The 17,470-nt window shown below is 35.8% G+C and overlaps 1 protein-coding gene across 1 annotated transcript; it reads left to right on the top strand.

Moving 5' to 3' along the window:
* The first annotated feature begins 2,745 nt into the window (after positions 1 to 2,745).
* On the top strand, positions 2,746 to 16,248 carry LOC112523102 (kinesin-like protein KIN-UA). The gene is made up of 19 exons (XM_025132546.1): positions 2,746 to 2,982; positions 5,386 to 5,486; positions 5,614 to 5,736; positions 7,335 to 7,520; positions 7,656 to 7,877; positions 7,993 to 8,149; positions 9,661 to 9,810; positions 10,080 to 10,168; positions 10,618 to 10,821; positions 11,063 to 11,185; positions 11,749 to 11,874; positions 11,986 to 12,117; positions 12,372 to 12,441; positions 12,521 to 12,613; positions 12,902 to 13,030; positions 13,155 to 13,280; positions 14,899 to 15,042; positions 15,645 to 15,773; positions 16,032 to 16,248. Exons 1-19 carry the CDS (start codon positions 2,835 to 2,837, stop codon positions 16,190 to 16,192), a joined length of 2,613 nt encoding a protein of 870 aa, XP_024988314.1. The 5' UTR covers positions 2,746 to 2,834; the 3' UTR covers positions 16,193 to 16,248.
* Positions 16,249 to 17,470: the final 1,222 nt, after the last annotated feature.

Here is a 17,470-nt window from a genome sequence, read left to right on the forward strand (position 1 = left end):
TTAAACCAAATATAAATTACTTCGTTATTGTACATAAATTAAATTATTAAAAAATTGAATTAAAATATTACACAAAAAATAATGAATTTTAAATAGTTAATTTGATATTAATATCGATATATTTTTGTCAAAATTTTATGTTATCTTCAAACTTATATTTTATTCAAAAATAAAAACATCGTGGCTTTCTCAAAATCATATAAGACCATATTATAACATCGACTTAGATAAAAAATAAAATGAAATATCAAAATAAGATGTATCTCGCTGCATTGCGCGAGTGCGCGAGTACCCTTCTAATATAGAATAATGATGTGAAATTCTTGTAATTAGAAATTTATTATATGTTTATTTTTCAAATTACAAATTTGGTCCTTGTGGTTATATGAAATTTTAGACTGTGTCCCCTTAAATAAATTAATTACAGATATCCCTCAGACTTGACTTTGTTTATTTTATAGTTGTTAGAGACCCCCCACATGCCCCAACGTGAGGGGCATTTATGTCATTTAAAAAAGAACTCTTTTTAATATAGTTTTTCCACTAATATGATTTTAGAACTCATATTTGAAGAAAACCTCCTCATTTCCCATAAGTCTGATTACGTCCCTTAAGCCAAAAAAAAAAAAAAACATTCATCATCTCCAAACCTACCGTAATCTTCATCTCCAATCGATCCTTCAATGCCATTATTCGTCTAAAAGCCAAAGAAAATGGTGCGACATCGTGGCTACTTCGAAGCAACTTAACAAACAAGCATGTTATCGAAATGGATGGTAAGTCATTGGTTTTGGTTTTACTCCATTTTGCATTTTTTACTAGTTCTCGTCACTAGTTTGGGTTGTACTCTATTTTGCATCTTGTTCATAGGTTTCTGTCACTGGTTTGCGTATTAGGGACCGTTTACCTAAACACTTATCCGGTAAGCACTTACCGGTAAAATTCAACACTATCGCTTATTTACCGGATAAGATTTTATTCACTAAAACGTATCGTATGCAACAATTTAATCCCGGTAAGCGCTAACCATGGTAAGAGTGGTCGCCCTCACTTACCGGGTAAGACTCTCGATTCTTGCATTCGCTCTTACCGAGTAAGATTCTTAATCCTTGCCATATTCATCCGGTAAAGTAAAGTGACTTAGTAAGCGCTTACTCGAGTAAGCGTTTGATAAACGACACCTTACTCTATTTTGCATTTTTCATCAGTTTTGGTCACTGGTTTTTGGTTTCACCCTAATGTGGTTTTTCTTTTGTTCACAGATATTTATCCCACTTTTATTACATTGAAGATCTATCATAATAATCTTCCATGTTAGAACTTCTTTCTTCATGGCTTTGATTGATGCTTCAAGTTCAAGTTCAAGTTCTTGTCAGAATTTGTTGTTGTCGATGATGTGTGAATCAAACAGATGAACCACACTTAGTCGGTTTTAGAGGGGAAGAAAATGAAGAAAAGTGGAAGGAGATTTGATCGATTGAAAATACCTTAAACGAGAGGAAGATGATTAAAATTGAAAGATTTGTCTTGAATGTAATCAGAAGAATGGAAGGTGTTCTTGATTTGTACGCTTCGATATCAAATAAGGGGCTGTTTGGGATTGCTTATAAATGATTGACTTATTCCGTTGTGACATTGGTAATAAGCACTTTTGAGTGTTTAGATAAACAATTTATACTGGTGTCAAATCGGTAATAAACAATTTTTAAATAAGTTAAACCTTTCTGACTTATACTAAGTTGATACGTGCTTTTGTAGAAAAGCATAAGTCGTTTCAAACATGCAATCCTAAACACCGCTAAGAGAGGATGAATAAACAAAATTTAAAAATTATTAAAAAAAGGGTTTTTTAAAATGACAGAAATGCCCCTCATAGTTGAATGGAGTTAGATGGATGGACTTATCCGAAATAAAAGTGAAACAACGATGACCATGACTATAATTAATTCGTTTGGGGGATCAAATCCAAAATTGTCATATAACCACATGGATCAAATTCGTAATTTACTCTTTTTTTAATAAATATTTTACAGTGATTATATTTTTATGTTTATTTACAATGTTTATAAATCAATAACTTATTCATTAATTTTTTTTTTATCATAAAACTTAATCATTTAAAACACAATTTAATTTAAATAATATCAAATTTAAGGGACCGTTTATCAAATGCTTACTTGGGTAAGCGCTTACCAAGTTATATTATCTTACCGGATGAATATGGTAAGGACCAAAAATCTTATCCGGTAAGAACGAAGCAATGACTGAGAGTCTTACCCGATAAGTGATGATAATGACTCTTACCACGGTCAGTTCTTACCGGGTAAATTATTGCATAGAAAGCCGTTTTTATTGACTAAAATCTTATCCGATAAGTAAATAATTATATTATATTTCACTGATAAATGCTTACCGAGTAAATGTCTGATAAACAACTCCTAAATCATTAACCACTTTGATTGAAGTTATTAGTGAAAAATATTTGAACGGTCAATTTAACAATTTAATGCCGCTTAGTTGTCCTAGAAATAGGTAAAACTAAAAACGAAGGAAGACTCACCCTGGGGCCTGGACCCATCTCCTCCAAGCTCTGCTCCAAAAGCACCGCAAAGTTCGGGCCCACCACACCCTCCATGTTTACTTTTGTTTGAACTCTCCAAGGAACCGAAACCCCCCCAAACACACACACACACTCTCTCTCTACAATCAATTGAAACTGTCAATACTTTCAATAAATCATCCAAATCATACCTGCTGGCGGTACATTTCCATGATTTATTAATCGTCGTCCTCGGCGGCGGTGGAAGAAGAAGCTTTTAGTTGAAGTCAGAGTGATGGCTTCGTACAAAAATGGGAGGGGACCGGTGAAGGTGGATCGCACTCAAGGAGGTGCTACAGCGAATCTCAGAGTTTCTTCTTCCTTCAAATCCAAGACATCTAATGTCCGTCGTGGCAGCTCCGGCGCTAACCTTGATGACCATGGTGAGTTTGGAGTTTTCTTCAAATAATTTTGAATATATTCAGTTTGTTTCTTTTCCTTGTTAAAAGTGCTGATCTCTCTCGACGTTGCGATCTGCAAATGCTCCTATTGCATTGTTTTCCTATTTATTGTATTTAGAAATAGTGATGGTTATTTGCAGCGAGATCGATAAATGAAGTCTGTCACCAATGCATATGTTAGCCTGTTAGGCATTGTAGCAGCATGTCACTTGTCTAGCTCTTTTCTTAATTCATTTTACATCCACTGGTCATAATAAGTTACAATGATATGGATAGGCTTAAATTTTATTGCAATTAAGATTCCAAATGATGAGAACTAATTGTAGAGTATACCTGGTAAAGCCCTTTTCTAGAGTCATAGTAGCTTTGAGACAGATGCTTTACACATATTATAAATAGTAATAGCTTACCAGGTAGGTACAAACATTGATGAGCACTGCACATGCATTGTATCACCATTTTATGCATTTTCTGAGAACGAGTACTATCGGAAATTCGAATTTTTAGAATAAGTGTTGTAACATGAAGGATGTAATGGACCACGTAGTGCAATTATGATTTTTGTCTTGGTTCTCATTGAGGCTGAATTGCTGATCTTGCTGTTGCAATCAAGGATACTTTTATTGCAGTTGCTTTTTGTTCCCTTTTGTAGTGATTATTTATTTACCACAAGGTTGGCTGTTTCTGTATAATAGTGATTACTGAGAGCAAGTGGTTGAACTTGATTTAAGCAAACCAAGCAAACCCAGTTATTCCCATGCAAAGTGGGGTCTTGGGAAGGTAAGATTGGGGAGGGTAAGATGTACATGACCATTCCTCTACTCCAAAGAGTATTAGATGCTCCTTGCGTGAAGACCCACGACCGGTGAAAAAGTTTTGGAGAGAGTAAGACTACCAAATGCAAGAAAAGAAGTTGCGAAGAGTTGGAGAAAAGCTTGAGCCAAAATTCGGAAGGCAATACACATTAAATAACATAAAATAAGATTAAAACAAGTAGCACTATACATAGTGAAACATGAAATAAGATTCAAACAATTAGCGCTATACATAGTGAACAACATGAAATAAGATTCGAACAAGTAGGGGCGTTTAAGGCAACAGGGGAAATACCAAAGAACTAAACAACCTAACAAGTAAGTGAGCTAAAAGACCCCTATATGAGAAAACTTGCACAAGACATATAACAAAGGACACTCCCTTGAATCCAACTTAGCATTCACCTCCCTTTTGTCTCCTTTACTAGTGCAATGTTGTCTGCAAAATGCAAATAACATATAACAAAGGACACTCCCTTGAATCCTGCGTCAAATCTCATCTAAGATAACATCAAATAGAAATGAGATTAGTGTCAAGTCCTGTTTTAGTGTTGTAGACTTGTAGCCTGTCTCCACCAGGAAGGAAGTACTCTGTCTCACCTACTTGGGTCCTGTCCTCACACACGTTAATTTTCTCTTGTATATATCATGAATTTTCCTGATATACCTCCAAGGTATCCATCTCTTCTCCAGGCTTCTCCAAATCACGTCTCGATGTACGCTATCATAGAACACCATAATTATTATTATTAGCAAATCCGAAAGTATTGAATTGTAGACCAGGGTACTTTATTTTGCTTGCTTTTTGTTCCCTATTGTAGTGATTATTTATTAACAGTGATATTGGTTTTTTTCTGGGTAGTAGTGATTATTGACGACACGTTCGCGGTGTTATGTAACACCAGCACCGTCCCCTTAGCCCTCCGAGGAACAATAAAGTTCCACGGGCTTCTTCGCACCTGGATAGTACTAAGACCCTTGTGCCCCTGCCGTTTGGTTGAATTTGATTATTATTGGTAAAGTCTCTTGAGTTTTCATTTTTGGTAAATAGCATGAGTTCTAAAGTGAGATGAAGACATGAGGTTATCAATTTCTCTTCTTGAACTTCCATCGGGTATGACAATGAAAATTTAAAGAAAATAATAACGAATTTGAGATAAAACGCTTTCCCAGTGTTGTCGCTTAAAAGTTGGTACATCTTCCATTGCATCCTTCCGAGTATTATGATATCATACGCTCTTTGTTAGATAGACAGAAATACTGTTGAACTATCTGATGAGTATACAACACGATGATTAAGTTACGGGAGGCTTAAACATGGTTTCACATTGGAGAATAACACTTTCACATTCCAAGAAGTTCTATTCATGATCTTTTTCAGTATCTTACCGCTTTAGACGATTTTAAAACTGAAACTAACTGGGGAACTGGCTCTTGGCTCATATTGTATCTTGTGGACTTTAAACATTCACCTTTCTGCATTCACTGAAATTGGCCTTCTGATGCTGATTCACTATCACCCACCAACAAATTTTCATAGATTTAAACTGATCCTGAGTTGGCATTACAGTTTCTGGTAGAGTTCGAGTTGCTGTGAGATTGAGACCTCAAAATGCTGAGGAGTTGGTGGCAGATGCTGATTTTGCAGATTGTGTGGAATTGCAACCAGAGGTGCGGAGCATTATGCTTCTTATAATCATAAATTAGTCTCTCAAGATCAATTGAGTTACACGTTTGCTATTAGGATTTGATCAATCATTTGAAATGATATTCATGGCATATTGTGATATATTCTCAGCTTAAACGATTAAAACTTCGAAAGAACAGTTGGGACTCAGATACCTATGAATTTGATGAGGTGCTCACTGAATTTGCATCCCAGAAGCGAGTTTATGAAGTTGTTGCAAAACCTGTTGTGGAGGTGGGTGGTGTTTCGTGCTTCTGATCTTTTTCAATTACTAAAGGTTTAAACTATCTTAGATATGGTTTATGGGCAATGCTTATACTTGAACTGCTATTGTTTACATTAAGCTCAAAATATAAACTATCAATCCTTGATTTCAGGGTATTTTTATCTACAGATTGTTGTTTTCGGCCCCCTTTATTTGCAATCTTGCCCCCTTATTGTTTATATATATATATATATATATATATGTATGTATTTAGTATTTATGCATTTTGTGTATATATGGTGTCCAGTAATAATGTTTTCTGTTCTTATATGTTTTTTTTGAATTTTTCATTATTTTTCTACCTCGACGCTTATGCCTCACATTTTTGTACTTTAAAACCTTGAGGTTTTTAGATCTAATAACCGATGTTTATTTTGTGTTGATATCACTGGCTGTGGTCTGCGACTGAATTTAAAGATCAAGAATGCGAGAGTGGGGACCAATCTTGTTACACTTTCTACCCTCTGTCATGCTTCCACAGACACCCGGAGCTTTAAAAATATAAAAGCAACAAAATGAGGTAAAATTGTCTGGAAAGGTTGGAATATGCGGTAGGATGTTAGAACACATCTTTGGATACGAGACTCATTGATGCTTGTTGGATTGGGCAAAAAGAGTTTACTTGTCTCTGAGATTCAAGATTTCATTACATAAACGATTAAACAACTACATCTCTGTTTACTGCCCTTTTACATTTTACTTTTGATTTTCCTGTGTCAAAGAACTCTAAGCTGATAGTAGATATGTAGTAAGTTTTTCAGGTCTAGTAAGCAGATAGGATTTAAGAGTTGGTCTGAGTGACAAAATTTCTTTCCTAACATGTGGTTCTCTAGTTTTTTGGTAGCTCATTGAAAAAGAAAAGCCTTGGGTATCCTACATTGCAGCTGGGCCTAAAAAGTGACTCAATTCCTCATTCCTATATATGGCTTCAAGGCAGCAAAACAACCTGGCTTAGCTTCTTTTTAAGTGGTTAGAAGCTGGTCTTGGTATAGAGTAAGAGACTGTCATGACAAAACTTGACTTCATTTTAAGTTCTTGAACAAGATGTTAGCATTGAACTTTGAAAAGTGCTATAAGACTAATGAAACAACATTGAGCCTTTCTGCTCAGAAAAAAATCAATCTTTATCAGCGCCGTTTGACATCTTCGTTGATCTGTTAGCTGTTACAGATAGAAGGGTCAGCATTGAATCCATCTGGGGTTGAATTAAATGTTGTGCCCAGTTTGGCCAGCACTTGACATGATTCCTATTGACTATATCGTAGCACTATGCCATCAATGGTGTTGAGACCTAAAAGTATTTCAGTCTTAACAATAGCTTATGATAAATGACTTCTGATATTCCTACTTTACATGTTGAGCTGTAAACTAATCACTTTCTCATGTATAGGAATGCGTCAAGTAATTTATGTTTGAAAGAGATAAGAGGGTGTGTTAAATCATGATAGCATGACACTTTGAACAGCTATCTAATAAGCATGTTTATGTTTCTGTTACTTTTTATCTTGCAGTTATTATATGTTTAAAACTTGAACTTCTAGTTACTGATATACCTCATGCATATTAGAGTGTTCTAGATGGTTATAATGGGACAGTGATGGCTTATGGTCAAACCGGCACAGGAAAGACTTTCACTCTCGGACGACTTGGAGATGAAGACACATCAGCTCGTGGAATCATGGTCCGTGCAATGGAGGATATACTAGCTAATATATCTCAGGGTTCAGATTCTGTCATAATCTCATACTTGCAGGTTATGTCCTTACAATGTGTAAACTACTTCTTACACTTAACCATGCACTACTGTTCATCCTTGATTGCAACTTAAGAAGCAATTGTAAGATTTAGGTTTCTAGTCTTGATGTTCTTGGTTGAAAAATGTGTACAGATTTACATGGAGACAATCCAAGACCTCCTAAATCCAGAAAACGATAATATTTCCATCGTTGAAGATCCGAGGACTGGTGATGTTTCCGTACCATCTGCAACCATGGTGGACATTCGAAACCATAAGGACTTTATGGAGTTATTGCGTTTGGGAGAAGCACATCGAGTTGCTACTAACACAAAACTCAATACCGAGTCTTCTCGTAGTCATGCTATTCTCATGGTATGTGAATGAGTTGTGGTCGTTTAATATACCTATAAGTTATATCTTCAAGCTATTCAAACTATGTCAGTAAATGATATGCTTGATACTGCCTCTTTTTGATACACCAATTTAGGTACATATCAAGAGATCTGTTGCTGAGATGGAATCTGACATTGCAAGTGAAAGTGACCATTCCTCTCACATGGGAAATACTTTAAAGCCACCAATCATACGGAAAGGCAAACTAGTTGTTGTAGATCTTGCTGGCTCTGAGCGTATTCATAAGTCAGGTGCTTACACTTAAATCTATGGTGTGTGTCTTTTGGATCCTCGTTCATAGAAGGGAAGTTGTTTGACATTGAATGCACATGACTTTTGATTTGCATGCATGTCTGTTTTGCTCCAAATTGCTTCTCCCTATATCTTATCCTTTCTGGTCAACACGTCTTGAGATTGGAGTTGCCATCATATTTTTGATAGGTGGTAATTTGATGAGGTTTGAGTTGCAATTACACATGAAATTTGGTGCGCCTTGTGAGACTGTCATAATTGTTGTAAGAGATCGTAATGAATTGAGAGTTTATTGATTTTTGTGTATCATGCATGAGTAGACACGTAAAGGAAGGGAATCAAATCAATTCTTTTAAATCAAATCCCTAATAACCCTCCTAAATATATGCATTCCTATTCTATAACACTATCCTTTAAGCTGGACCATAGATGGTGATCATGGTTGGCTTGTTACAAATATATTAACTCGATTCCCAGGCGATGCTTTGGTGCACACATCGACTAATTGACTCCCCATTCTAACATGTGGAGTTGTCATTGTTCCTTCCTCAGTTCCTCTAGACTTTTCCTGATTGAAATGACAGTAAACTTCTACATGCTTAGTTCATTCATGGAACACATGACTATTTGCAATATGAATAGCTTATTCTTTATCAACAACAAGTAAATGATGTAGCTAAGTTCACAAGTTATTTGTGCCATAGCCCTATATTTGGATTATGCACTTGATTAAGATACAACACTCTGTTTCGCGCTCTTCAATTGACAACATTGCCTCCAACAAAGACCCAACTAGTAGTGGTGGTGGAGTGCCTGTTTGTAGGATCTCCATCTTAATCAGCATCTGTGAAACCTTCTATCATGTGGTGACCATGATTTTGATATAAGATGCCATGTTCTGGCCCACCCTTTGGATACTTAGAATATGACTAACAATATCCTGATGTGAGTGATGTATACCGATGTTCCAAGTGCGTAATATCTATTAAAATTGGATGACTATAAAATGTTCTCAGCTTTCAGAGAGTGAGGTCTCGCCAAACTACAAAGTAACAAAACTGATCGATTCCTTTCTCCCCCTACTCCCCTTATTTATATTAACTAAAGCTACTAACCGACCCACTATCCTTGCTTCCCCTATTTGTACTACTGCACTAAACACTTGTACTTTCCTACCACAATCCACCCTTTTTTACTACAATACAGGGCATAACAGCATGTTTTTGGGGATGACATGAGTTGACTTACAATACTCACTAGGAAGGAAATATTGAGATGTTTTTATCTCTAAAATTAAATTTGTAGGTGTCTATTTGATTTCTATATTTGGAAGCATATTGTAGCTGTTGTTTCCTGTTTGAAGTTATGTTCCAGTAAACCAGCTATCTTTTTTTGTCTGGTACAGTTGTTCAAGGCAACTGTCATCTGTTCCTTACAACTAGCGCATTATGGTCTATGGTTTTGACTTAATGTATGTGTGGATTTTCTTTGTTCTCTTATGTTTTAACAGGAAGTGAGGGACACACATTAGAGGAAGCCAAATCTATCAATCTTTCTCTAAGTGCGTTGGGGAAGTGCATAAATGCTCTAGCAGAGAATAGCACTCATGTACCTGTTAGAGATTCTAAGCTGACAAGGCTGCTTAAAGATTCATTTGGAGGCGAGTTCTCTAGAATACGAACAACTTGTTTTTTTCTCTCTATCAAATATAAATTAGATATAGTTTTTAAATGTCATTGTTTCTCATCTACACATTAAATTGTTACTCATACTTGAATGAAATGGTGCATGCTAGTATGCTATATCTTGAAGACTCTGGCCATAAAGCCCCCCCTCCTATCTCCATCGAGTACCTTAATTTCAGGCTTCGGGACGGTTGTCACATTACATTTGGCATGATTGTGTACTGTTTTACTACTCTATTTGCAGGAACTGCAAGAACATCATTGATTATAACTATTGGCCCATCTCCACGCCATCGTGCAGAGACTGCAAGTACTATATTGTTTGGACAAAGGGTGAGCAACCTATAACTTCTGAAAACCTGAAGTTTGATTCGTTATTTTCTGTTCATTCTAATGTAAATAAAAGGTTATCTGCTTTCTGATTATCAGCCATAATCTATATAGCAGAATCATAAAATATGGGGACCTTATAATTTCACCTAGGATGTGTTTGATTGGTCACCTTTTCAGGTTTTTACTTATGACGTATTATATCTATTTACTTATTATGAATCTCTTAAGGAAGAGCCTTGGTTGAACCTACATTTGGTAGCTCTCTTGTATTAAAAGGTCATAATGTAAATCACAGAAGCAGCCTTCCGGCTTATAGAGAGTGTGCTATACGCATCAGAACCTTGGCATCCTTGCACATTGTCCCATTATTGTTCTAAATTTATCATCTGTGAGTGGGACTTTTTACTTGTGTAGTAAATAGCTGGTTTTATCATTCAAATATGTCCCAGGCTATGAAGGTGGAGAACATGTTGAAAATCAAGGAGGAATTCGATTACAGAAGTTTGTGTAGAAGGCTTGAGATACAAATTGACAAACTCATCGCAGAAAATGAAAGACAGCAGAAAGCATTTGAGGATGAGGTTGAAAGGAAAACAATAGAAGCACACAAGCGAATCTCAGAGGCTGAAATGAATTATGCTGATGTTTTGGAGGTTAGCTTAGAGTTGTTTATCTTGTTTACAATCAATCCCTTGCTTGTGCACAATGATTCAAGTATGTTTCCATATAGGTATTATAACATTAAGTGTGCTTCATATGAGCCAAAGTTATTTTTGGGGGAAAATCATCTCCTCTGTTTTAATCTAATTGTTACATGCATTAACACTTCAACAGTTCGATCTCTTATGTCTTCCCATCATTCTGGCAGCTGTTAAATTTTGCATTTTCTTGTAGAGGGAGAAAATGAAATGCCAAATGGATTACATGGAGTCGATTAAGAAGCTTGAGGAGAAGTGGATGAGCAATCAATCGAAATACGGAAACAGTGGCTTCATTAATGGCAGTCGTGGTGGAAAGGTATGATAGTATGGCACTTTCAATAATATTGCAACTCATAAATTTAATTCCTATAGGGTTAGGATTCAACAAATGTTGAACTCAATGCATCCTAATTGACCCTTTGATGTAGTTCTCAAGTGTGGATTGTAAGAGTATAGTTACTGCCTTAATGTAAGTCGGTATGGGTTCTTTCTGCTTCTGCAAAGAAACAATGGGAATACATTACATGGTTTGAAGAGAGGGGAAGATCAAGTAAATACATTACATCTTGATCGATGTCTCTTCCATGATTTCTTTATTTAGTCAATGTGCTTCTAAAAGAACCCAAAAAATTGAACTTACCAAGTGCTGGAAAGAAACTCTTATAGGGACCATTATTGAGGTATAGCTAGTGAATGGTGATCTTTTCTATGTTGTCAATGTCTTCATTTGACACCTTGATCCAGAGCCCTGTTCCTGATCTCATCACACTATTTATTGTCTCTTCTCGTGATTTCTGAAGTAGTCTGGTTTACCCTTTCAATGAACGGAATCATTTTTATCATTCTTTCATCTTCCTCTCTCTCTCTCTGATTTACCAGGGTGAGAGCCATGTATATGAAGATGTTACAGAGTTACAGAAAATGCTGCAGAAGGAAATTAGTTTGCGGAAAGAGGCTGAAGAAGAGATCCACAATCTTAGGAACTCCCAGCTTCTATGGACAGAGGTATCAATTTTCTGATACCCAACTAGGATAACATTTATCAGTATTGTGAATTATCTTCAAGTTCTATTTCTTGGAGTTTATAATACATTACAGATTATCCTCGTGGACTAGGCAGGTGCAAATGCTGACGTTGTAAAACTTAAAAAATTACTGGATGATGAAACTCATCAGAAACAGAAACTGGAAGAAGAAGTTCATTTGTTACAAAGCAGGTTGTCGCAACTGACCTGTGAATCTGGTCAGGTACTTGCCTACATGTCCTTTACATATCAATTATCAGATTGCATGCATTTTTTAAATTAGTTTCGGTAATTTGTTTACTTGGCATATAAATTGGTGTTCTTTTTATCAGGATTGATTTCAAGGTATATAAAGGGGGTAGCATTTATAAAGGGATCAATTAGAAATGTATCAACTTTAACGTGTAAATATAATAATGCATCATGCATCATAGATTAGATTCCGTGTTATCTCACTTCGATTTCTTGTTGTTTCAGCCTAGGTACCCACAATATGAGGATCAAGGCAATGGAGAGACATCATCAATAGCCAGTATTCACGAACAAGGTATGCAGGGGGTTGTACATGTTGCTCCAATGATGGCTAACATTCCTAATGGCTTTGCTCCGTTGATCAAACTATACAGTTGGATTGCAAAAGATATTATCTTTGCTAGAGTCGGAAGACCCTAATGTACGTTTGCATGCCGTGAAGGTGGTGGCCAACCTAGCAGCTGAAGGTCATTTTACAATCCCTACAACCTCTTAGCAGAACAGAGCCAAAATAGTAAATGAAAATAAGTATGTAAATGTAAATGATTTGAAAAGCATAAATTTTATGTAACAAAACGCATAAATGATTTGACCATCACCAATGAATTATTTGAGCCGTACAAATTAGTAACCTTTTGCAACATAGCCTAGGTGTCTGCATTTATTTATTATAGGTACAATCCAGTCGACGGTGCTGATTTTAGTTACCAAGGTGTGTAAACTATTCTTATAAAAATTCAACATGTGCCATGTAGATACAAATCAGGAAAGAATAGTTGAAGCTGGTGGTCTCACATCACTGTTGGAGCTCCTTCGAAGTCGAAGCTTTGATGAAACAATTTGCAGAATAGCAGCTGGTGCGATTGCAAACCTTGCAATGAATGGTAATTCTCTTTCCCCCATTTAATTTATCCAAATATGTAGTAATGAATTTCAGTGGACAGTCTTTTATTTTTTCAGATTTGTGTAAATGGTAATAACTATTGCTAATGTTGGTGGTCTATGCAGAAACAAATCAGGAGCTTATAGTGGTTCAAGGTGGGATAAGTCTGTTAGCAATGACTGCAGTCGATGCTGAGGATCCCCAGACTCTACGCATGATAGCTGGAGCTATTGCAAATCTATGTGGAAATGGTAATGCTCACATGTTTTCACTACTGTTTTGCTTATATACAAGTCACTCTGATTATCCTGCTCCTTAAATTGTATGGTCTAACTACTTTGACGAAGAGCAAGTATGTAGTATAATTTTGCCACTATGTTAGACATACTACATGATTTTGCCATATTCTTTCTTCTTTCTCTGTTGCGTTCTATTTATTGGTCTTGACCCTTCTTTCCTTTTCGTTCACACTTCTGCACAAGGCGGGGGTCTTCAAAGAACCAGCCACTCAACCCTTTAGGGCGCAGAACATTCCTGCATACGTCTCATCCCCTAGACCCTACTTACGAGTGGGATATACCGCGTTAGAAGTGGAGGACCTATTAAGGGCTGAGTGGGGTCCCGTGCACCCGCTCACTCAATTATCACAAAAGGAAAAAAAACAAGACGGTAAAGGAGTGCCCCGCTAAACTATGAGTGTTCCCTTAAAAATTTAGAAACCAAACTTATAACAACAATCTCATGACAGCGAGATGGTTTATGTAAATCAGGTAAGAATGTCGCTTCCTGAAGGTCTTAAGTTCGAGCCTCACCTTACCTGTAGCAGTATTAAAGTTTTTTATCTTTTAAATTGTTTTGTCATAAATTCTTTTAGAAAATAAAAGGGTATTCTGAAATATTTTGAAACCGAAGGGACTAAACTTAAATTTTGATAAAACATCTTTTTTGTTCCCACTTCTATTCTTCAATCACCACCCGGAAGGAATTGTCCGTCATCTCCTTTGTTTCGCATTTTTGAAGCATCTTATCTGTTATGTTTTATTTATTTGTCCTACATTCCTTTAATTTTATTTTTGAATTGCCTTATTTACCCTAAATTTTAAGTTTGCTCTAAATTGATTTTATTTCATTATCTATTATTTTAGGTTTGTTCTAAATCTGATTTGCACTAAATCTATTTAGTCAATTTTCATTTGCTCAAACCCTAATGTTATTTTAATTTGGTTAGTTAATTTTAAGCTGTAAGTCCTTGATGCATAAGGAAACAAAGCTAGAAACCTATTCAAAATCAAATCCAAAAAATTAGAAAGTTCTAGGAAATCAAACAAAAAACCAAAAAAGTTCTTTTTAATGATGTAATTCGGCTAAAAAAGCGTGACGCGTCGTGCTACTTGTTCAAAAGATAAAGTTCGATTTTTCATTTGACAAAATGTATTTTATTCCCCAAATTGATACAACTAACTTTTTATTGGTTCAAATCGCGATCAACAGGATTTTATGACTCTTTGATTGACCTTAGATGTGCACCCGCTCAAAATAATTCCTGGGTCTGCCGCTGTGCATTAGTTTGGCTTGGCTTGGCTTATAATCTTGCTACTAGGTCATCATGAGGAAATTCCAACCATATTGTGCAGCTCAGCTGATATGGGTTTTAATTTTTAGTGAGAAACCATATTGGTGTTCATATTAGAAATGCTATAAAGTAGTTACTTCACGTAATTAAAATTTATATAAAATCAGGATTCTAGAAGATAGTACAATATACCATTTATTGTTAGGCAAGACATAGAAGTGATGCACACCACAATTAGATGTTTAAGACAAGACATCCTGTAAAAATTTCTTATCTTTGACATATTGGGTTGCCAGATAAACTTCAAACCCGGCTGCGATCTGAAGGTGGAATCAAGGCTTTGCTTGGAATGGTCAGGTCAAGACATCCAGATGTTCTTTCACAAGTTGCACGTGGGATCGCAAATTTTGCTAAATGTGAGTCCCGAGCGTCTAGCAAAGGTAAATGCCTCAAGCAGTCCTTGCTTTTTTCTTGTTATAAAACCTCTCTTCACCATAGGATTGGCAAGATATACTAAACTAACCTTGTCTTTCTTATCTTTTTAATACAACAAAATCGGTTTTATAAGACGTCAAATATGTCTAAATGTTCTAATAGACCATTTTATAGGACTTAGTTTTATAAGACAAACAATTGTGCGCCCTATGTAAAAGTGTCGCAACAAGTTGATAGGATGCTTTTGTGCGTCCTAACAAGTTTTTTAGAACACGTCCGAAATGAAGTGTGCTATTAGTTTTTTTATAGGTTACTTTTGAGAAGCGTTCAATGAACATATCTTTTTATATAACACTTGTTTTTATAAGATACATTTTCAAATAGTGTCTTATAAAATGACTAATGGGACATTGGGATGCTTTATTTCAAACATGTCCTAGAAAACTTGTTAGGACACCCAGAAGTATCTACTAATGTAAGTCCTATAAAGCAAGTTTATTAGGACATTTTGACACATTTGGCTTCCTATAAAACCGATTTTGTCGTAGTGGTTGAAACCTAAATACCTTGGGCATTGTACTAAACTCTGCTGCTTTAACTGTGTTAGGGGCAAAAAAGGGACGCTCTCTGCTGATAGAAGATGGCGCTCTTCCATGGATAGTGCAAAACGCAAATAATGAAGCATCAATAATTAGGCGGCACATCGAGCTTGCCCTCTGCCACCTGGCACAACATGGTATGTTTGTTTCATTGCAAATGTTGCTACTTAAATTCAATTGAAATGAATGGACAGCAAGCCTTTGATCAACAAACAAGGTTACAATTATGTGACTCGAAGGTCGTTGACTTGATGCATGAAAACAATGTATTGAAAAATGCAACAGAAAGGTCTCATACACAGATTAATTGCAACTGGAATGTCATGGGCTCAGTCACGAAAACAGTATTGTTTTCTTAGTTAAAAAGAAACTAACAAAATTTGATATAATTCCAGAAATAAACGCAAGAGACATGGTTAGTGAAGGTGCCATTTGGGAGCTGGTTCGTATCTCACGCGATTGTTCCCGCGACGACATTCGCTCTCTTGCTCATCGGACTTTGACTTCTAGTCAAACCTTCTTGTCTGAATTGCGACGCTTACGAGTAGAGATATAAATCACACACATATAACTTGGTATTATTTTAAATATGTTTGGGCATTTACAGTTGTATGTTCGTTTGATCCAATTATATATATATATATATATATATATATATATATGTTTGTACGGGCATCCTGCCCTATCCCAGTTGTTTCAGGCTTACAGTAGTTCTTATGTAGGCTAATATACATTTGAGATATAAATCTTATGTTGTTTATATGTGTCATTGATGTAATTTGGTTACTTCATCTCACACAACTAGACTTGAACTGTTTCTCCTTAATCTGTATGGAACTTTCATTCTTTTTCCGAGGGTTGTTTCAGAGGGTAATTTAACGAGCTTCTAGTTATTCTTAGAGTCGAGGTCTACTACTCTAGGAATGCGACAATCTTGGGTAATCTGTACTCTTCTAGCCCTCTTTCGACATTTCTGGACAATCTATGTTTGCCTAACCTCCTTTGGATGAGCACGTTGAAGTCTCATATGAGTTAGACTTAAGACTTTTCTTTACATTATACGATTGAGCCTCCATTCTCTTCTCTAATTTGGAGGCTAATCTAATGAGATTCTCTATACTCTCACAATCCACGTTTTCTCTTCCTATGGTTTGTTGAGTGTTGCCATTTTCGTCCTTGTGCTTTTATTCCTTGTGGTATGTAATTTGTTTTGGCTTCGTTCTTGTGGTTTTAAAATCCTAGTGGTATGTAATTTTTTTTGGTTTCCGTCCTTAAAATCTCAAAATAAATTAGAATACAATATGATTATTACGGTTAACCTGAAGAAAATAAAGGTGTTTTTTAACTCATAACCATTTAATTCAAAAGAGTTGATAAATAAATACAAGTTAACCCAAATGGCGAACTTACGTAGCTAATTCCTGTTTCGAATATCTGCAAACTGTTATATTTGGTTGAGTTGGGGAAAATGAAAAAAATGTGGTTTTCAAAAAAATTGATTGTGATGAGATAAAGGTAAAGGGCATGTGGCTTCGGAAATTGAACCAGACCCATAACCCCAATCAATGAATGATAAGGAGGTCTGGGTCGGTCAGACCATGTCTCAAGGGCGACCTCCCTCCCATTTTATCCAGGTAAAATATCACCCAACCATTGCCTCCTTTCTTTTTATTTTTTTATTCATTTTTAATTTTATAAACTTTAAATTGTTGATTTGATTTTTTTTTCCTTTAATTTCTTTTTTTCTTTCTAGAAAGACTCGAGTATTTGAAAGGGTGGTATTAATTTTAATTAATATACTATATGTTATACAATGTACATTAATATTAATTAT

The sequence above is a fragment of the Cynara cardunculus genome, assembly GCF_001531365.2.
Source record: "Cynara cardunculus var. scolymus isolate 2C chromosome LG 12, CcrdV1, whole genome shotgun sequence".
NCBI classification, from domain to species: domain Eukaryota; kingdom Viridiplantae; phylum Streptophyta; class Magnoliopsida; order Asterales; family Asteraceae; genus Cynara; species Cynara cardunculus.